At 37.9% G+C, this 23,356-nt stretch overlaps 1 protein-coding gene across 2 annotated transcripts in view; it reads left to right on the forward strand.

Moving 5' to 3' along the window:
* dlc1 (DLC1 Rho GTPase activating protein) overlaps window positions 1–23,356 on the forward strand; it is a 134,095-nt gene that overhangs the window by 39,277 nt on the left and 71,462 nt on the right. The window contains exon 1 of one of the 2 annotated variants that reach the window (XM_084402153.1): window positions 16,766–16,897. The exons of the other annotated variant lie outside the window; for it this stretch is intronic. Within the exon in view, the coding sequence (XP_084258279.1) occupies window positions 16,780–16,897 (118 nt within the window). The 5' untranslated portion in view covers window positions 16,766–16,779. Of the gene's footprint in view, window positions 1–16,765; window positions 16,898–23,356 lie in introns of those variants that run through there. 2 annotated transcript variants of the gene reach the window in all.

The raw sequence follows: 23,356 nt of genomic DNA on the forward strand, positions 1-23,356 counted from the left end.
TAGATAGATAGATAGATAGATTTTTTGTGCACATGCATTTGTTTACCAAGGAGACATTAGAGTCAATGTGCTCTAGGGATAAAATGTGTGAAGAAAACAATCTACAAGTTGAAAGTTCACTTGTAAACCGAAAAATCACTTGTAAACAAAATATTTGTGTGCGTCATAAAGCTTTAATGTTATGAAATAAATATTATTTAACTGTTTGTATTTAGGATACCTAACATGCTATCCGAAAGCAGACCACTTTGTGCAATAAATAAATATACAAATAAATAAATACATACGTACATACACACATAAAGAAATAAACAAATACATGAATACACATATACATAATTGAGATGTGGTTCAAAAGACACTGTGGTGAAAATGACTTTCAGTAATCTCCAGTGATGCATGTACATCCAAAGGTAGGTGAAGTGTGGGTGGGAAACCTCTGGTCAATCAAGTTGACCAGACACCAGACGAGCCATAAGACATCATTCTGGTTTGACCCCTGTGTCTCCCTGGAATCAATACCAGAAAGCAACAGGAGCTGGAGACTGTCTGTCTCCATCATCTACTTACTTATAGTGGTGTGTGTGTGCAATGGAGACAGGGATGAAAAGACATCGCATCATGCATTTTCCAGGGTCTGGCAGATTTTGGTGGTGTAGATATTATTTATATCACTAGCAAGCTCTGAATTTTGAGAAGTCCAAGATTTGTGTGTAGGCTATTTTGCGTTATGTAATGACCCCCTGTGGCTCTACGGCTTGGTATTCTGGTGTGTGATGGATGATAAAATGCAGGCCAGATTTTAGCACAATGGCCCCCTGTTTCAAAGCACATCAAAGCTTCTCTGTATCAGGCCAGGAATGTGGGGTGCACAGCCTGGTTACATCACGCAAACCTTGCCCCAAGATGAAGAGCATTCATGGTTAATTCACGGGTTGTTATGGCGATGACTTTTGGGTCACAACACTGGAGCAAACAGTATTTATGTTGTGCAAGGAAAGTGATGCCCATCTTGGCGTCACATCTTACTGTACTATCCCTTTCCAGACTGGGCTAAAACACTGAAACTCCAGCAGCAGTGATTTTGAATGTGTGTTTGCATATGTTTTGTGTGTTTGTATGAGTGAAGAACAAGCTCCATGGCCATGAAAGTCTGACATTGTTACTGTAGTTTGCATTCAGGGTCGGTTTAAGGGGTATTTGGGGCACCATTGCTTTAGTGTAGACAAATGGATGTGGCTGGAGGATTTACAGTGGGTACGGAAAGTATTCAGACCCCCTTACATTTTTCACTCTTTGTTATATTGCAGCCATTTGCTAAAATCATTTAAGGTTTTTTTTTTTTTTTTTTTTTTTTTTTTTTTTGTACACACAGCACCCCATATTGACAGAAAAACACAGAATTGTTGAAATTTTTGCACATTTATTAAAAAAGAAAAACTGAAATATCACATGGTCCTAAGTATTCAGACCCTTTGCTCAGTATTTAGTAGAAGCACCCTTTTGATCTAATACAGCCATGAGTCTTTTTGGGAAAGATGCAACAAGTTTTTCACACCTGGATTTGGGTATCCTCTGCCATTCCTCCTTGCAGATCCTCTCCAGTTCTGTCAGGTTGGGTGGTAAACGTTGGTGGACAGCCATTTTCAGGTCTCTCCAGAGATGCTCAATTTGGTTTAAGTCAGGGCTCTGGCTGGGCCATTCAAGAACAGTCACGGAGTTGTTGTGAAGCCACTCCTTCGTTATTTTAGCTGTGTGCTTAGGGTCATTGTCTTGTTGGAAGGTGAACCTTCGGCCCAGTCTGAGGTCCAGAGCACTCTGGAGAAGGTTTTCGTCCAGGATATCCCTGTACTTGGCCGCATTCATCTTTCCCTCGATTGCAACCAGTCGTCCTGTCCCTGCAGATGAAAAACACCCCCACAGCATGATGCTGCCACCACCATGCTTCACTGTTGAGACTGTATTGGACAGGTGATGAGCAGTGCCTGGTTTTCTCCACACATACCGCTTAGAATTAAGGCCAAAAAGTTCTATCTTGGTCTCATCAGACCAGAGAATCTTATTTATCACCATCTTGGAGTCCTTCAGGTGTGCTTTCATGTGTCTTGCACTGAGGAGAGGCTTCCGTCGGGCCACTCTGCCATAAAGCCCCGACTGGTGGATGGCTGCAGTGATGGTTGACTTACTACAACTTTCTCCCATCTCCCGACTGCATCTCTGGAGCTCAGCCACAGTGATCTTTGGGTTCTTCTTTACCTCTCTCACCAAGGCTCTTCTCCCCCTGATAGCTCAGTTTGGCCGGACGGCCAGCTCTAGGAAGGGTTCTGGTCGTCCCAAACGTCTTCCATTTAAGGATTATGGAGGCCACTGTGCTCTTAGGAACCTTAAGTGCAGCAGAAATTTTTTTGTAACCTTGGCCAGATCGGTGCCTTGCCACAATTCTGTCTCTGAGCTCTTCAGGCAGTTCCTTTGACCTCATGATTCTCATTTGCTCTGACATGCACTGTGAGCTGTAAGGTCTTAAATAGACAGGTGTGTTCCTAATCAAGTCCAATCAGTATAATCAAACACAGCTGGACTCAAATGAAGGTGTAGAACCATCTCAAGGATGATCAGAAGAAATGGACAACACCTGAGTTAAATATATGAGTGTCACAGCAAAGGGTCTGAATACTTAGGACCATGTGATATTTCAGTTTTTTAATAAATGTGCAAAAATGTCAACAATTCTGTGTTTTTCTGTCAATGTGGGGTGCTGTGTGTACAATAATGAGAAAAAAAAAGAACTTAAATGATTTTAGCAAATGGCTGCAATATAACAAAGAGTGAAAAATTTAAGGGGGTCTGAATACTTTCCGTACCCACTGTAGGTTTTTAACCTTGTGATAGCATCTTATCTTTAGAAGACTATACGGGGTCCTCACATTTGTTCACATAAATATAACTATGTTGAAGAATCCACTGTTTTATTTCAAAAAGAAATCTCTGTTGAAGAAATTACTAACACAAAAATGTTGTACTATTAAAATTGTGCTCTGCTGTTTGCATAATATTCAGTATTGTGATCTAGTCTTTTATACCAAAAATGTTTTAATGGTACCACTAATGTTGGCACACATACATGTTTCTTTGCAGGTGATGGTCTGTGCGTTGAGGATAAAGTAAAACATTACAGTTTGGCTTTTCTTTCCCATAGAAGGGCAGCAGAGGAAATGAAAAACACAGTTGGCGGTTTTGAAAGCCTTTGCTCCCTCACATTATCTTGATTGTAATCCCCGTAATGCTGATCTGGGATCAGGCCTCTGCATTCTCACTGACATCTGCCATTAATAAGTGAAACTACAAAACTGATCTCATGCCTGTACCTATCAAGCGCAACAATAACCTCTCATTCTTTCTTATCTCCAATGAGTTCGGTACCTATAATCATGTCCGCAGAACGCCTCCCTCTCCGGCCTTTTGCCTGTAGTTCTTTGATGTGCGTTCATCCTAGAGCATTCCTACCCCTATCGCACCCATTCCCCCCTGTCACGGCTCAGGCTCTGGGTCCAGAACAATGGGTCTATTGCTCACTTCTGATCTCTTTCCCTCACCTGCATCTGGGGTCGAGCCCCAGCTGGGTAGAGCCAGGTCACTCCAGGTACAGGTTGGGAAGAAAGTCTTTGGGAAGAGAGGGGAGGAAAGGGGTGACATTTTTACAGAGTGCTTGAGAAACTGTCAGTTCTGGGATTAGCCACACAAGCTTGACACTTCTTCCAACCAGTTTCCTCAAATCCATGACTGCAGACACACAATCAGCAACTACACACACATGCAGGCCTAGCTAGTGAGCATTTTCCTCCCATGCTTATCTCCTACTTGAAAATTGCAGAGTGTGAATGAAAAATGGCTTGAGGTAGTAATGGAAGTAATGGAAGTAGTAATGGAAGTAAAGGTATTGTATGTAGGAATGTGCACCTCTAGATATTTTCAGAAATAATGATGGTATGCCTGAACAACTGAACTAAGGAAGCCCATAGGCTGGATTTTTTAGTGGGTCGTTCCCACAAGACTCGTTCTCCTGTGTTCAAAAACCGTCTGGAGAACAACAAAATGCAGGGATCTAATTATACTTATATAATAAATATTATATTGTATTATATTATATTTTATTACATGGCTTGGTTGAATTCTAATGTAGAATGCGGTCTGTTATTTCTTGATAACAGACCGCTGCTAAGTATAACACACCGTCGCCATGAAAAACAGAGCGTTGCTATGGACGCATCGCGTCGGGGTCCTGATCAGCCTGTCGGGGTTGTATTCGCTATAACAACCGCCTCGCTCTACATTATCTCTTACATATGCTATGTGTATTATATTAATTCTCAAAATCTTATATCTTTCCAAAAAGACTTTAAGGAGCAAAACTGTTTTTAAAATGTATTATAATAAGAAATGTTTCTTGAGCACCAAATCAGCATATTAGAATGATTTCTGAAGGTTCATTTAACACTGAAGACTGGAGTAATGATGCTGAAAATGCAGCTTTGCCATCAAAGGAATAAATTATATTTAAAAAATATGTTAAAATAGAAAACTGTTCATTAATGTTCATAATATTGTATTTTTGATCAAATAAATGCAGCCTTGGTGAGCATAAGACTTATTTAAAGCTAAAGAAATAAAAAATAAGATTTTAATTGAACAGTATCATATTTTAAAGTATATATTAATGAAACAAAATGTGATAGAAATGTTTTGCTGCTTGTTGTAACCTTATTGGAAAAGTTGTGTCTTGAAATTCCTCTACTTAAAATCTGTCTCATAATGAGCTGATTTTTGATTTTTGATTGAAAAAACACATCTTGTGTGACCCATCCCTAATCTGTATGTGGTTCAAGAATATGCCCAATGCAACTTCACTTTGTCGTTAAGGATTTGTATTGGTATTAACATTCTATAAGAAGATGGAATAGAGTTACAGAAATAAGTTTAATTCCCGACTGTTATTCTATTATTACTTAATTTGTAGTTATTTAATATATTTAAACAATGGCTGGTTATATCATTTTGATGGACCCTTTTGAAATTTAACAACCCATAATTTAATGTCTAGGGATTCAGGAAGAAGGAATTTAATTTTCATAAATTGCTTTTAAGGGTGCTTTTAAACAGTGCATACATTTTAAAATATTGCTGATCACTTACAAAGCACTAAATGGTTTAGCTCCCCAGTACTTGAGTGAGCTCTTAACGCATTATAGTCCTTCATGTCTATTGCGATCTCAAAATTCCGGCCAGTTGATTATACCTAGAATATCAAAATCTACTGCTGGCGGTAGATCCTTTTCCTATTTAGCACCAAAACTTTGAAACAATCTTCCTAACATTGTCCGGGAAGCAGACACACTCTGTCAGTTCAAATCTAGAATAAAAACACATCTCTTTGGCCTAGCATATACATAACACATTATAAACTTCTATAATTCAATGTTAGGCTGCATAGTTTAGGTCAGCCGGAACCGGGAACACTCCCCATAAATCCTGATGTACTGGTTACATCATAAGAAGGATGGTGTCTACGCTAATATTAGTCTCTCTGTTTTGTACGGTTGGGCAGCCGGAGCGCATTAAGGGTTTTCCTGTTAGAATGGTGTTGTGTTAGCGGCCCCTAAGTTTACAACTAATAATCTTCGCAACGGAAGTGAATCAATCAATCAAAACTAACTTTAGCTGGACAATAACTTTATCCTAGAGCTGTTGTAAAGCATAAACAATCTGTTACGGTAATTTCGTATTATATCTGTAAAGCTGCTTTGAAACAATCCATATTGTTAAAAGCGCTATATAAATGAAGGTGACTTGACTTGACTTGACTTGGAGGGTCATCAGAACAAGATTTCTGCTTTGTCTATTAATATTGAAAGGGGAAAACATCAGCAGCACTCAATTCCCGGCATTCATCCAGTTGAAATGGTACAGCCTGACCTTTTATTTGCTCAGTTGAAGAGAGAACACAGAATACAGCACATGTGTACATGAAGGAAGCTTTCATGACTCTACTTATTAAAGGCACAGTATGTAAGTTTCGCCGCCAGATGTTGCTTATTCAAAACAAAATCAAATGGGTTGCTTGATGATGCTGTTAATTAGCGTGGAATCATGGGAGTTGTCGTCTTCACCTCCACATCCGATAGAAAGCAATCCGAAGGGACTCAGAAGTTTTCTGTGGATAAACGTATCCAAACAGATCCTCACCTGTCTTATAAAACACAAGATATATTAAAGAGCAACTTGCAGGTTAAATTTATAACTGAATTAATACTTGATTTTGTCTGAAGAGGTTTTTTAAAAACACATATGTAGAAATTACTAATGAAATCTAATTGGTTGTAGAGATTTTGATGAAAATGTGCTAGGCTCTGGAATACGCCTTTCCCCCTATAGCAACGCGTCATATGACGTATGCCGAGGTAAATATGAGCTCGCGTTCAGCCAGCGCTCTCATTGTGGGTGTAGTAGTTAGAGCAGTAGTGAGCGACAGAGAAAGTTTTAGATCGAGTTTTAGAGAAGCCATAATGGTAAATTATTGTGTTTGTGCTGGTTGCACAAAATCCAGCCTGTCAGGACATCGTGTCCATCATTTTCCTTCTAGGAAAAACAAGGCTTTTTGTTCTTGGGTGCGTTTTGTTCAGGTGAAGAGAGCAGACTTCACTGCCGCGTCTGTCACCACACACTCGTTATTGTGTTTGTGTGGACCGTTTATCAGTTTGGACTAGTGCAGCGCGAGCCTGATCAAGCAGCACTGTAACTGCGAGATCCAGTAAATCAAGCATTTGAATTCGCCACTGAAGTAATAACATCGCTGCGAGATCTAGTGAGAAATATTCACATTTCTCCGTTATTAACGGATCAAACAGCGCTGACGTGGAAACCAGGAATAAACATTGTGCAATGAATGAACGAACTATCCAGTGTCCACAGATCAGCAACATTCACCATGGCTTTACTGTAGTAACACTAACTGCAACCATGCAAGTTTGGCATTTTCCACTAAGGCCCAGTATGCATCCACCTCCCTGCAACACTGACTTTCCTCAGCTGTAAACATTGCCTCGCATTTCCCACACAAGCACCTATGGAACAAAAAATTTTAGCAGGAATAAATATCTCTCTGTCTCTCGATGAGAAACCGCTAAGTTATATCACGTAACGTTAGTCTGGGCGGATATTAATGAGCATGACAAACGCCTGATCAAAGCTTAGTTTCTGTTATTGTAAGTTCCAATATGTTCTGTCTAACATTGATCCTGGCCTGTCCCTGCTCTCTTGGCAGCCTAGCAGGCTCATAATTGTATGGCTGTGGTGGTCCGTCAACAATTTCCTCAGCGTCCGAAATGTCATTGCAATCCATATTTCCCTGTTGTTTGAATCGACCGCTCTCCCTCGTGCCACGTCACGACTCTCGCCCGTCACGCCCATTTTCAGATGCGGAAGTAAAATTTTCTCACAAAAACGACTCCAGAAGCCACTGTAGCGTATTTATAATTTTTTTTTTAAGAAAATCTAGTTCCTACATTATTTTTCTATACATTGACTTGTTGGGTCTTCTAACCTGCAAGTTGCTCTTTAAAGCGTCTAGTTTCTATGGAAGTAAAACCAGAAATCAAGGGTAATGCGGATATGACGTCATATACACTGCCACCGTTACACTGGTTAAAATAGCTGATATCTCTGGATTAAATTTTTTTTGGAAACATTCGGGATAATGTAAGTACACAAGACAACAACATTGTAACAGACCTGTCAGTTACTTAGTTTTTAAAACTGCAATTACACTCCTCACCACTAGGGGTATTAGTGATACCTCTGTGCTTAGATAAAGAGACAGCATGACTGACCTCCTTGGTCAAACAAAGTCCTGGGCTGTGTTCCAGTCCACTTTTAGACACGCACTTGCGAACCTCCCTAAGCACTTCCCCTCGGGGGAGTCCCTGCCGCCATTTTGAAGTGCGTTCCTGATATTGAGTGTACATATGAAGTGAGTCAACTTCATAAGTACACTTCAGGCAGCTCCATAAACCACAATGCAATACGATTGTGAAACGCATATTGCGTTTAATTTACCCCACCACAAATAACTCTATGATATATTATTTTTATTTTTATTTAAACAACTCGAACACATACATAATGCTGCATTAAACAATTTCGTAAGGGAAGAAAATAAATAATAAATCAACCCCATAGTGGATTCTAAGTGATAAAGGGCTTAGCATGTTCCAATTCAGCCTATTGCAAAGGTTCCGCCAGTAGTGGGCACTCATGCAACGTAAGCAATGACGTACATCCGAGTGAATGAGATGGAGGGAAGTTAGCGAGTGAAAGGCATGAGAATTTTGGACTGGAACGCAGCCCTGGTTGGGAAACATTCTGTTTCATGTAAAATGTACAGACCCTTTCCAAAAAATTTGAATATCATGGAAAAGTTTATTTATTTCCATAATTCCATTCAAAACGTTAAACTTCCATAGATTATAGATTCAGGGCCCACAACTTAAACGATTTCAAGTATTTAGTTGTTTATTTGTACATAATTTGGGCTTCCAGCTCATAAAACCCACGAAACAGGATTTCAAAAAAATTTTATATACATGAAATCACACAGTAATTACACAGTAATACCATGGTCATTGAACCAGGTTTTGGTTATTTTGGCAGTGTGGGCAGGTGCAAATCCTGCTGGAAAATGAAGGAAGCATGAAGTGCTCTGAAAATGTCCTGGTAGACGGCTGCATTGACTCTGGATTTAATAAAACACAGTGGACCAAAGTCCTCTTTTCTGATGAGAGCAAATGTTGCATCTCATTTGGAAACCAAGGTCCCAGAGTCTGGAGGAAGAATGGAGAGGCACACAATCCAAGATGCTTGAAGTCCAGTGTGAAGTTTCCACAGTCTGTGTTGGTTTGGGGAGCCATGTCATCGGCTGGTGTTGGTCCACTGTGCTGTCCACTCAACGCAGCCGTCTACCAGGACATTTTCAGAGCACTTCATGCTTCCTTCAGCAGACAAGCTTTATGGAGATGCTGACTTCATTTCTCTGTTTGATAATCCGCTGAAGCCCACGGTCAGCTCTTCTGCTGGTGCATCTTCTCCTGCCACATTTTGCCCTTCCACTAGACTTTCCATTGATATGCTTGGACACAGCACTCTGTGAACAGCCAGCCTCCTTAGCTTTTGTGGCTTACCCATCCTATGGAGGGTATCAATGATGGTCTTCTGGCCAGTTGTCAAGTCTGCAGTCTTCCCCATATTAATCCTAACTGAGAAAATTGAACCAAAGTGAAGCAATTTAATGACACCTGGGAAAACCTGTGCAGGTGCTTTGAGTTTAGTAGATGAGTAGTGTGTGACACTCAGTTTAAAACATTCATGCCCTGTAAAATTTGGGCTGATTTCTTCACAGTATTCACATTTTTTTAAATCCTGTTTTCGTGGGTTTTATGAGCTGGAAGCCCAAATTATGTACAAATAAACAACTAAATACTTGAAATCGTTTAAGTTGTGGGCCCTGAATCTATAATCAACGTTTTGAATGGAATTATGGAAATAAATAAACTTTTCCATTTTTTGGAAAGGGTCTGTATATGATCATGTTGATGTTTTATTTACTGGTGAAAGATTTTAATGCAGATAAATAACGTGAGGCATTTTGTGTTTTGTAGAAGGACTTTTCTGTATCTGCTGAATGAATATTTGTGCCAACTAGTTGGGATTTTGCCACATTGAGTACTGCTATGAGGTTCATGGTTGAATGTAGCTACATTGGACAGTTTGATTACTGCTACAGACTTCCTTTGATGGGACATCTATATGTTTGATGACGGTCATCTACTTCATTGGGTTTCATTTACCATCAAACCTCCACATCATTTGACTCCTTAAAGACTGTGCATCTGACTTTCACAATCACCTTAACTTTCTACAACAGTGAACGTTATAAAGACTGAATCATATATTGCTGGAACTTCAACCCATATACAGAACTATATATATATATATATATATATATATATATATATCTTTGTGTGCTGGGTGTTTTTGTGATACTGTTGTTTCTTTGTTTTGAGTCTATTTTGGTGTTTATATAAAGTCACAAAAGGTGCTTACATCGCTGTTTTTATTTACTCATTGGTTTAAACATATATTGATGCTTATGGCCTTCCCTACAAACAGATCATTAATTAGCATTTACTCAGAGTAGCTCGTGTTGGTTGTAACATATACAATTTTTCTAGTGGTTTTTGGATATTTTTATCCAAAAATCTTACATATTGTGCCTTTAATGTGCGTCATATTCCGTAAGCATGCATGTTTAATCAATAGTCCACTTACTGGACCTATGATCTTGGGATATTATCTTTGTCTGTATAACCCTGGGAAATTCCACTTAAGTCATCAAGTTTTCCCATCTGGATGATTAAGATATATTGCTATGGTAGCATCATTTCGAGAGGCTATAAGCATGCCTGGAAAGAGGAAGTTGTTGAGTCAATTTCTGAGAAAAGTAATTTCCTTTTCTTTTTTCTTTTTTTTTTATTGTTAAATCTCTCGGATGGGTTTCCTCGTCTGCATAGAGGTATTGATTATCTACCTGCATTTCCTGTCACACAGAACTGGTGTTTTGTTATCTCTAGCTTGTAACTCTATTCTCTCTCTCTCTCCTGGTTTTCAGGTTTACTTAAAGAGCTATTTCATCATTATTTACTCACCCTCAGGTTGTTCTGAACCCATATTTCTGGTTGTTGTTTTGCATTGTGTAAACAATGGCATATTCCATAAAAATATCAAGCATGTTATTTGTCTGGGGTTGACTGCAGGGTTTCCATAAGAACCATATTGCTGAACTAATATGTTAATTAATTGCATTTAAATACTTTCATTTTTGATAACACTGGTATTCACATATTTGCATATTGTTGTCTGAGGCCGATTGTTTGCAGTGGCGTGACAGAAATGTGCACACCAGCAGTAAACAACCCAATAAATTCTGTCAAACATGAGAGGATCTATACTGAATCAATACTATATCTAAAAAAAAAAAAAAAGTCCTTATCCAGCCAGCGATTCACATACGATTCAGTGCCAATTTTCTGAGACGGTTTCACATGAAAGAACCCAGCTGAAACAAATCAACCCTCTTCTCTGAACAGATCCTATCCTGATCTCATGTTTGTCATCTTCATGTCCAGAGGCAATAGTAGAATAGCATTAATGAGAGTCTGAATTGTGGAGCTAATGTGTTCTTAGGCTTGTCTGTCATGCTTATTTGATTCTAAGAACTTAATGCCCTTACAATCCTAGCCTTTTATTTCCCACACAGTTTTATTGGCTTTGAATTATTGGTAAAGAGACTTAGTGTTTGAGCAAGGGTACATTCTTGGCCACTTCATTACTTTAAATATGTCCCAAACCTCTTTCCATTGCTAACACCCCCTGCTTTTATTCTACTTCTCCACTTCCTGCTGCATCCTTTGACTCCCAGACTTCTCAGTTTTACTGCTTTGTTCCCCTATTAGAGAACCAGTAGATTTGGAGAATGTACACTTACAATCCCTGTGCTGTTTTCCTTTCGGAAGGCACCTGTTTGAAGACTGTCATTCTGTTGGAGGAGTTTTTAGTTAGAAGTGCTTTTTGTCCAACACAGGACAATTCTGTATTTTTTTTTCCACCAGTGCCATTTCACATTGGCACTAAGGGAAATTACATTACGAATACTTTTTTTCTTTTTTTTTATGAAATTACTCACTTCTTTCTCTTGCTACGACTAAATTCATAGCTTATATTTTTTCACTCTTTATCAAGGCCACTTGATATTAATGAATAAATGATAAAGGCCTGATAAAAACTTTCCAAGCCAGTTTGAATGTGACCTTCATATAACAAAAAAGTTTTATTTTTAGTTGCCATAGGTCAAAATGTTTCTGTTTCTGGGTATTTCCGTGTAGTATTGAATAACTGAGAATTATCTTTTAGGATGTCACTGGTAATTCCCATTTGTCCATTCCCAGGGTCATTCCCTGCTGTGGTAAGATATTGGCCTGCTGGACAGGAAACTGTCAGTTGTGCATTGTGAGTTGATGGGATAAGCAGCTTGTTCAGTTTTTGTAGAACAGGATATTAGCTTTTCAGATTTCTGTAAAGATCACTTTTAGCCTCATATGTGGGCCTTGAGCAAGCTCTGTCCCATGACTCAACAGCACAATACTCAGCAGGGGTCTTATGACGTGACCACAGTTTTTTTTTTTTTTTTTTTTAATGTCAGTTTGTTTGCTCGTCTCTGTGTTTGGGTGGGGACTTTAATACTCTGTTGACTCCATAGATGTTACCTCTTGAACTTGTTCCCCATTGTTTTGTGTTTATAGGTCATTGTGTGTACAGGTAATCCTCTTTTAAGAGTATCAGCATCAGTCTGAGTATTTTGGCTGCTACACAATATCATGATGATCCACTAGCTTTCTTTTGCTTATTATGTATCTGTCTCTCTTCGCGGGTGACCCTAATATTGTTTCTGTAACAGTGTCTTAGGTGTGACAGAGAGCGAAAGAAAGAGAGACACATTGATTACCCCTTCTAGAGTGCTAGCCAGAGCGGGACATTTGTTCTTCTCAGATGACAACACAGGCTCCTCATTCACTAACAATGAGATGAACTTTTCATCTTATTGATGCAATCACTCCAGGAATGGAATGCTCAGAAGAGATGAATGAAAGAGATTGGATGTGTCCCAAAAACGTGTGTGTGTGTGTGTGTTATTTGTGTGAGTGATTGAGTACAAAACTCTGCTAGGGCGCTGAAAGTAGGACGAAGTGTTTCCAGACTTCTAACATTACACATGGGCTGACATCTTGGTATTTCCAAGAAGATTGTGTTTTTCTGTTGTAAATTATATTGTGAGGGTGAGGTTTAAATGTGTGCATTTGTGTTCTCTTATTTGAAAAACTTGACAAATTTAGATCTTGCTCTTCATAAATTATGCTGATAACTTAAAGGCAGGGTAGGTAGGATTTATTAAAAATTAAAGATCCAAATTTGTTAAAACTTTCTATATATATCAATACATAATTAAAATGTAAGAACTCTGAAAAAAAGAGTATAAAAATCAAGTGACTCTAGACCGTTTAATCTGTATTAAACACAGCTCATTATTTCGATTCGGGACGAATCAAAGGATTGGCTTAGGCGACTGTCACTCTCTCGCAACCATGGCAACCACCCTTTTGCCACACAGCACCTGCCCACTTGCGCGCGACCGTTTGATTTGAGGAGTGCGAGAGGCACGGAACCTGATCACACCTCCGTCCAGTAGATGGCGGTAATGCACTATGTTTGCAAGCTGCCAATAAAATCTATCGAAGAAGAAGAAGAAGGCACTGAACCTAGGAATACCAAAACAATGGCAGAGAAAGAGCAATCTAAATTTACAGTACCGGCATATGCAGTTAGTGAAGGCAAACCAGGCAAAAAAATGCCCCTTCCCCTCCGCTTGTCTCAGGTAAATAATGCGTCCTCTAGCTCAGCGGTCGGAGTCGCGCGTTCATGTGTTTTGGGGACGTGGCTTTGGAAGAAGCACAGAAATGAGGGGGTGGAGTGAATGGAAATAATGAGATGTCTTTAAAACAGTCGTGAGAGGTCTACAGACACTCTATTTTGATACTTTCTTTTTCAGAGTACTTACATTTTAATTATGTATTGATATGTACATAAAGTTTAAACAAATTTGAAAAATAGAATTTTTAGACCATTTCTACCTACCCTGCCTTTAAATAAAGTTTTGTTTTTAATTAAAAAATTATAATAATATTTGAATACTTTTAAAATCTCACAGTTGGGATCCAAAAGTAACTTTTTGAAATGCTTTCAGTTGAACTAAAAAAAGTATATATTTTTTGTAAACAAAATTAATATTTTGTGCCTAGTTTAGACATTTAAAATTGAGTTGTTTTTACCTTTTGTTTGTTTGTAGAAAGGAAAAATTGCTTACCACATACCACAGCTTAAAAAATAGAAATATATTTATTTCATTTTCTCACCACAGGTGATGCTTCATCAGACAATTTTCTTTTTGTTGAGCACCCTCGTTGAGCTTTTTGCCCATTAAATGTGCACACTTTGTGGGTAAACTTTAAACATTTAATTATACATTTGTTTTACTTCATTTACTGGTCATTTCCAGCTATTAAAGGGATAGTTCACCCAAAAATGAAAATTCTGTCAGTAATCACTCACCCTCATGTTGTTCCAACCCCGTGAGACTTTCGTTCATCTTCAAAAAACAAATTAAGATATTTTTGATGAAATCTGAATCTTATTCACGTAGTGTAACAGCGCAGCGCTTCTGTGTTGTACGTCACACGCATCACACACATGACCAGAGTCGGCCAATAGTGAGCCTACGTGGTGACGTACAACCCAGAAGCGCTGCGCTGTTACACTTCGTGAATTCATTCAGGCCCACACAGACGAAAATGAATAGTTGAATAAAGTCGTTATCTTTGTTGTTTTTTGCGCACAAAAAGTATTCTCGTCGCTTGATAAACTTGTGCCACTGTAGTCACTTGGACTATTTTAACGATGTCTTAAATAACTTTTCTGGGCAGACAAGTTTTGATCCCATAGAAGCCTCAGATTTCTCAGATTTCATCAAAAATATCTTAATTTGTGTTCAGAAGATGAATGAAAGCCTTACGGGGTTGGCACAACATGAAGGGTGAGTGATTACTGACACAATTTTCATTTTTGGGTGAACTATCCCTTTAAACCTCAATTTTGGCAATTAAACTATTTTAGAAATGTTGTTATTTATTTTACACCATGCGCTGTGTGCAAGCTTTAATGATTGAATCGTCTAGATTTTTGAGTGGAAAAGAGAGGAAGAAATGAAGCTTATCTCCTCTAGCTTTTCCTCAGAGGTCATAAAGCAAATTAGCAGCTGTGTGTGTGTGTGTGTGTGTGTGTGTGTTTTGTGCTATTATTAAGCATCCATTGTAGTGCGACTCTTAGCTGGCCAATTAGCCCTCATTGCTCGCTTCAGTGGTGCATTACTGGGAATGCAAAAGCACTAATCCCAAATTTACATCCTTTTGCCAAAGTATTCTAAACACACAGTTGCTACTATTATCTTCAATTATCAACTCTCTTTTAATGCTCATAAACCCAGTCATTTCACACCCCAACACACACACACACACAGATCACATGCCTTCTGCTAGTGTTAAAAAAAATACTGTTGCTGTTAAGTATGATTCATTTGTGTGAATCAATTCAAACTGTCCATTTCATTGTTGCCAAAACAGAGGTTTGAAGTGATTCACTCAAAAATCTTCACAAATATTTATTAGTAAAATATAGGTGAATATTGCTTTTGTATATTTATGTTCAGTATTTGAAATTTGAAATATTAAAAGATGAATCAGTATTGAATGTAGCCTCTGTGGAGTGAAGCAGAGTTTGTATTTTTTAACAGCATTCTGCTGAGCACTGTTATATTCAATGGAAAATGTGACTGTTTTTTTTTTTTACATTGTAAACTCAATTATTAAACTATGACAGATAAGTTACCATAAATCATACGTAATAAATCACAAGGACAGCTGTGCTTCTGAGTGTGTGAACAGAGAGGCAGAGTGAATGAGTGCATGTTGAGTGTGAATGTGAACTCAAATAATTAAACCTGCAAATGATTTCTCTGTATATTATATTATATTTGTTTTATTGTGTTTACTGCTACAACAGCATAAGTTATTTTCCTGTGTCCAAAGGGCGCGTGCATCTACTAACAGTTCAGCCATGCAAAACAACATCTATTGTTTGGCGGGCTTAATCCGGTTCATTTACATATTACTGTTACATAACTAAGAACTTCCAGTTGGAGCCTGGTAGTGCACTCTAGCTTAGAGAAGTGTGTAGATTTACCTAAATTAACACAAATGCAATCAGATGTTAGCTAAACCAGACAAAACCATATTATTTATTCCTAATATAATGCAGTGATATTTCTAAATGATTGTATTCTACTGCAATTATATTGTAACTATCGGTTTTATATGAAAAACAAAACTAGCTTGATTAGCTTTATATGGGTCTATGTTGTGTCCTCATTTAGATGGAAAAGATGTGATGCATTGAATATATAAATGTATTGTGCTTTAGAGCAGGAAATTGTTTCCTATCTTTAATGTACCTCAAAGCTAGGAAACAAATGTGGGTTGGTTCTTGTCAATGTGCAACACCTGCTGCTTTTTGGTTGCATGTGTAATCTTAGCGTAGGACGATTGTTTGTGGCTTCCTCTCATGTAAGAGTACATGCTCGCTCAAGCAGAATGAATGAATGCGCTAAGATGAATTCAGATGACGCACATTTTGCCTCCATCAGTACAGCCACTTAGATGTTTCCGAATGCAAACTGACAACATGAAGACAAGTAACAGCTTGAAGGACACACAAAGAGAGTGAGCGAGTGCACTTAAATTACACAAATGTGGCTTTTTGAAAATTCACATTGCGGAGGCACTGAGGCCTGAGTCTGAAAGCACTCTGTCCTACACACACACACACACACACACACAGACAGTAGCGCAGGACTGAATGTGAGAGCATTGCAGTGGGAACTCCCTAATGCACACTGCAGCACCGCACGCAGAACCGGACATAGAAAATGGACTGAGTAGAGAACGACAGACCCGGGAGAGGGGTGAAGGAGGACGAGGATTCAGAACCGAAAGAGCACAGGAGAAGATGTCGAGGTCCATGCGACTGCTGCTTATGCAGAGATCTTTGAGTGAACACATCAGATACTCCACCTTTAGGGCTCTGGATCTGTTTAACGGAAACACACGAGACCAGAGGCTGACAGGTGAGTGTGAGTGGATGTGGATGTGGATGTGGATGTGGATGTGCGAATGTGGAGGGAGTATTCTCCGGACATATTCTAAGGACGAACATGGCCTCGTTGTGATGCTAGAAGTGGTGGACGTGTATTTGACCTTACAAAAACATAGTGATGGTATCATTGTATAGTGACAGTATCAGATAAGGGGATCTAATTTATGTACCATTGTACTGAATGTTTACTGTGTTCATATAGCATGATACCTAGGGTATTACTATGTTTCCAAAAAAAAAAAAAACATGGTTTTGCATTGAAAATGTGTGGTCCCACTTTATATTAAGCATCTTTAACTGCTATGTACTAACATTTAAGTTAATTGTTTGATGCAATGCTCTTACTGTGTACATACGTGTCATTACATCTAAATTACTATTTCCTTACATGTTAACCCACCCTTAATCCTAAGTCATACCACTGACCTGTCTCTAACCTTACCTGTATCCCACCTCAATAGCAACAAAATTGTTTGGCAATACAACGTGAATACAATACGTTTATTGTATCTTACACCTTTTTTTATGTAAGCACAGTAGTTGAAGACATCTCATATAAAGTTCCACTTTAGCATCATTGAAATGTGATGTCATGGGGTTTGCTAGGTAGCCTACTTGAATCCTTTCTTGGGTCGTAGTGCATTTTTTAGTTATCCCTTATCCTTAAAGTACTGATATTTTGACACCTGATAGTCAGTTATGAACTCTGGAGAAGACAGGAAATGCTGTGTCATTATTGAAGTGTTTTAAAGATGGCTGACTATTAGTGCCGGGAAATCATAAGTGATTTATTTTGTGTGAGAGCATGATAGGGATGGAGAGAGATGGATTAACTTTTTTATGTGCATCTAAGGTTTGGTCTATAGTGCTTCTCCAAGACTTAGTCTGCTAGAATGCATGCACTTCACTTTCTCATGAATTAAATATGTCAGACAGTGAGCCATCATTGAGTAAGGCAGGCTGTTCATGGCTATTTCAGCAAGAAAAAAAAAAAAAAAAAAGAAAGAAGGAAACTTCAAGACAATCTTGAAACCCACCCTGGATGCAGAAAACACTAAAATTTTCATGACCGGTAGCAGTGTGTTCTAATGGTTTATTTAATAGTGTGGGCTTACAACCCATCCATGGATATGGGTTTATTTTGTGCGTGGAAATGTCTGTGCAACCGATCATGTCAACGTCAAACAAAATCTTTTCTTTCTTTTTTTTTTTTTTAGAGGTCAACAAATTATAATTATTTTGTTGCTGTTAAATTTCTAGTGTAGATAAAAAATAAACAAAAATCCTTAAAAAAAATGAATCGACAAATGGTCACTGAGATTAGCCCATGCCACATCCAATTCAATGATAATTAAAGGCAATTTTTTTATAAACAATTTTTGTTATACTGGTTGAAAATCTCTTCACAACCTGATAGCAATCAATAATAGAAGTGGTCTAAATATTACAAATCTTCTGTGGAAGTCTAAGGACCAAAAAATATTCGTCCAGTTATTGCATTTTGATGTACTACCTGCAGGTCAACATATGTTCCCTGTTTTCCATTTTATTTGCGAGTGATAAAACCTGGAGGATGTGTTCATGTGCTGGAGTATCTGTACAGAACGTTCAGAGCTGCCTAGCTGAGCTAATAGTGCTGAGCAAACACAAACACACTCAAACAAGGTAGCCAGCATCTGAGAAAAAGTGTTAGCTTTAATAAGCTGTTTGGGTGATAAATAACTTTATAGCTGAGGTGTGGTTCATATCTTTTTAGGTTAGCAAAATTTTGATAGTAAGTTGTCAATTGACCCTTCGCAGGGAGTTTGACTTGACAGGCGATCTGACCAATCATAATCCGCTGAATCCTCCATTTTTGTCCGACAAAGCAGTCAGGAGAGTTAGTAGTTGGAATATTTGAACTTGAAAAATGGTGTGTACTGACGTCTTTCCACGGTTGAAACTACATTCCTTCTTATGTTCATTCATGTTTATTTGATGCTATAAATTAACTTGAAGGGAGTGATGATCGGTTCATGAGCAGCTTTAACTGAGGCTCTACAGCGATCTGTCAGACACATTAAAGAGCCACAAAAGGGTATTTATTGTTTACATTTCTTTAACAGATGACCACATTTGAAAGGTGAGACTTTGTTTCATATCAAAAGTAACCTGGTCTGTCCTGTCTGTCAGCACGTTTTCAGTGCGTTGTAAGTGTCCTCTCTGCTCTGCGATGATTTTTCACTGCATGAGAGCATGGTGTGGCGTGAGAGCGGCGTGTTTTATCTGACATAGCAACTGTAACTAAAGGGGGCGGGTCTTTGCAAATGGTCAATTGGGAGGCCTAGAATTGAAGGCCTAGCAAGGTCATTGAGACATGTCATCTCATGCTGCGTTCCAGGCAGGTTTTTGAGCACGTAAATCACGACTTCAAACCATGACTCACGACTTTGTAGCGTTCCAGGCCAGTCACGCCAAACTACCTGAGCGCAAGGAATTGTGATAGCTAGATGTAAACAAACCAGCATGGCGGACCTTACGGGGCTTATGCGCATTTGTAATAATTTCTGTCGCCAAAGGTGCTTACTCCTTGTTTATTTATTATTATTATATTATTATTAATTTGACTGCAACGTTATATTGTCCTAAAGTGTATTCTCACCGTGTACCGCCTGCAGAAACACTGCATCCGTAGGGGCTGCCATTGTTGTTTTGTATGGTTTCGCGGGCTATGTGACGTCAGAGCTCGTAACAGGGAGTACATCGATCTAGTACGAGTTCACGGGTGGGAAGTCACGGGTTGGACTGCCGTTCCAGTGCACTTTCACGGGTATAAGGTTGGAAAAACACGGGTTACAGGTTGCCTGGAACGCACCATTATTCTACCTACCTGAACCTTAACTCCTAATCCTAATTTAACGATCTAGTTTGCAGGTAGTTTGCATGTAGTAGCAAAGCTACTCGTATTAGTAGAATATCTAAAGTGGACCATCAAAATGAAGTGTATTTTTTTGTGTTTGTTTTTTATTATGTCTTAAGGCAGATAACGATAAATGGCCAGTATTAAAATTCTGTATTATTTTGTTTAAATAAAAAAAGCTAAATCACTAAAAAGTAAAATAAATAATTTTAAATGCTAAAAGTTAATTAAAACATAATGTATGAAAGGGATGTGTTGTTGTTATTGTTTTAAAACATATTTCTTTTATTCGATTTTCCTCCATTCCACCACATTTTTTTGGTGTTTTATTTTGTATTTAATTTTTTTTGCATGTGTATATACAGTGCTATGCATAAGTTTAGACACCCATACTAAAGTTGACTAAAAAGAGGAATAAAAAATCATCTTTTGGAAACTGAACTTAATGCCTTAATTTAAAAAATTTGGAAAAATCCAACCTTTAAGGACACCAATTTTCTTTGTGAATGAATAATGCATCGTAAATAAATAAATGTTCTTCCTTAAAATACAGGGTGCATAAGTTTGGACACCCCTATGTTAAATTCCCATAGAGGCAGGCAGATTTTTATTTTTAAAGGCCAGTTACTTCATGGATCCAGGATACTATGCATCCTGATAAAGTTCCCTTGGCCTTTGGAATTAAAATAGCCCCACATCATCACATAGCATTCACCATACCTAGAGATTGGCATGGGGTACTTTCCATAAGATCATCTCTCAATGCAAATCAAACTAGCTTTTAGGCTAACTGAAATAAAACCATGCCAATCTCTAGGTATGGTGAAGGCTATGTGATGATGTGGGGCTATTTTAATTCCAAAGGCCAAGGGAACTTTATCAGGATGCATAGTATCCTAAAAAAAAAAAAAAAAACTTTAAAAAAAAAATCTGCCTGCCTCTATGGGAATTTAACATAGGGGTGTCCAAACTTATGCACCCTGTATTTTAAGGAAGAACATTTATTTATTTACGATACATTATTCATTCACAAAGAAAATTGGTGTCCTTAAAGGTTGGATTTTTCCTAATTTTTTAAATTAAGGCATTAAGTTCAATTTCCAAAAGATGATTTTTTATTCCTCTTTTTAGTCAACTTTAGCATGGGTGTCTAAACTTATGCATAGCACTGTATATATATATATATATTATATGTATATATGTATTATTTATTATTATGTTTTATGGCAGATGATCGATAAATGGTGCATGTATAATTCATTTAGCAAATGAATTCAGGTCATGAAACATCACGTCATGAAATTATTCATGAGTAAAGCTGGCACATCTTTTATTATGTGTCCTCCCTTCGTCAGACTGTTCTTACTCCTCTACTTTTAAGTGTTTGTTTTTCCATCACAACACTGTCTTTCATAAATCACCCTCGCTGACCTTCCTCTTTCAGCAAATCTCCCCATATTAGTCATAAACCAGCCAGGGCCTCTCTTGAAGTCCTCTTTCTCCAGCTTTGGAGGACCTAAGGGTGTGGATTCCGGGTCAGAGGCCTACCTTCTCCCCTCTTTTCTCCAGAAGCAGTGGACAGGTCCGGGGTGATGGATGTTAGCCTTCCCCTGCCCTTTTTTCACAGAGTGTGAAGGTATCTTTCCCTAGCCTCAGTACCCGGAGATGAAAGAGAGGTGGGTCACAGCAGCCCATAAACCTTTTCTCGTTCTTTTCTCCTTGTCATCTATTCTTTTCTCCTTTTCTTCCTCTTGACATCAAACCATTGCCATCTTCCCTCTTTCCAAGCAAGGGCGAAAATGTTGTGGCTTTAGTAAGCAGGATGTTTGTAATTAAATAATAATATCGGAAATGACTGTATAACAGAGTGTGGGTGTTGACATGGTAAATGAACTGCGTATATGAGCGTATGAGTGTGTGTAAACAAGCAGAGCATATAGTCATAAAGTCTGAAGAGATTTACATTCCTCACATGCAGACTGCGAAAATAAGATGTTTTTTTTAAAGGTGCAGTGTCTAATTTCGGGACCACTAGTGGCACCAAATGGAATTTGCAATATATATTTTTTTTCATTTGTTGAGCAACAACAAACTGCAACTTTTTTTTTGAAATGCTACAACAAAAAATTGGAAAACACTTTAAAAACTATGAATGGGTTCTTAATTAGAACTTTATACATTACATACAACAAAATGCCTTGCAGTGGTATTTTTGTATTATTTCTTTAGTATTCTAGTATTTATTCATATTTTGAAGTAGCTTTTCATTTAATATTTTCAAGTTTTCTTTTAATTTTAGTTTAAGTAATTTTGTTCTTTTTATTAGTTTTAATTATATCTCTATTTAGTTTTAGTTTTATTTCAGGTTAATTTTTCATAATTTTAGCACTATTAATTTCTTATTTAGCTAGTTTCTTAACTAGTTAGTTGCCAAGGCAATATTTCTCATTTCTAAAGTTTTTCATCTTATATTTATTTCTGCTTTATTTCAGTTGACAAAAGTAGTTCTAATCAGTTTATTTTTTAGTCAGCAATAACAACACTGATGCCTTACCCCATTATATGCTGAATTTTGGTGCTACTTGCCAGCATTGGATGGATGTTGGTGTGCTGGTGTCCCTACCAGACATCATAACTATCTTAAATATTAAGACTACCATAAGTCCATAGTGAATGACCAGCATCACTTTTTGCTAGTGACTCTACGAGATATTAGTATGATTTTCTCAACTTGCTTTCTCCACTGACAGATTTTAACTGGATTAGCTGAAGCGTTTAGCGTCATAACCCAGCAGGCTAACGGCTGATGAAAGTTCAGATTGCCTTCAGGTCAGAGGTCACCCGCGCAGCTGCAGAGTTCAGTTTACGTAATGTCAGCCTTCCAGGCGACCAGAGGACAAACTGTGTAATCGAGGGTCTTAGCGCGTAGCTGCTAATGGAATTACATAATTTCTAAACGGCTTTGTCTGACATTAATCATTAAAGGAATCTTGTGAATAGGAGCTAGGACACGTTTTCCATTACAAGACTGAACAAACCCATGGGGACAGATAAATAAAAGCAAAAATAATTCTGAAAGAAATTCTTTATTCATAAATTTGGATCATATTTTCAGTGTTCATTAGATCATATCACTTTGAGACATTGAAAATTAGCTGAATAGAAGTACATTTTGATCATCACTTATTGAATAAAAATAATTTGGCCTGTGATTTGACTACTGTTTTAAAAATGATATAGGACTACAAATAAGTATCTTGTTAAGTCACATATATTTCTATAGCTCTTTATACAATACGGATGCAGCTTCTCATTAATAAACAGGAAAACAACATCGTTGATGTAAAATTAATCACTTAATCACAAATTAAATTTCAGCTGTAAAGCAGCTCTTCAGAAGACAATAGTGTCATTATTCAGCTCAGTTCAGTTCTGCGTTGTTTCAATTCAGATCAATAACTGTGTCGATGTTACAAAGTCCACAAATTACAAGTTCAATTCAGCGATAGTGTCATTATTCAGCTCAAGTCA

This window comes from Rutilus rutilus, assembly GCF_951802725.1.
Source record: "Rutilus rutilus genome assembly, chromosome: 2".
NCBI classification, from domain to species: Eukaryota; Metazoa; Chordata; class Actinopteri; order Cypriniformes; family Leuciscidae; genus Rutilus; species Rutilus rutilus.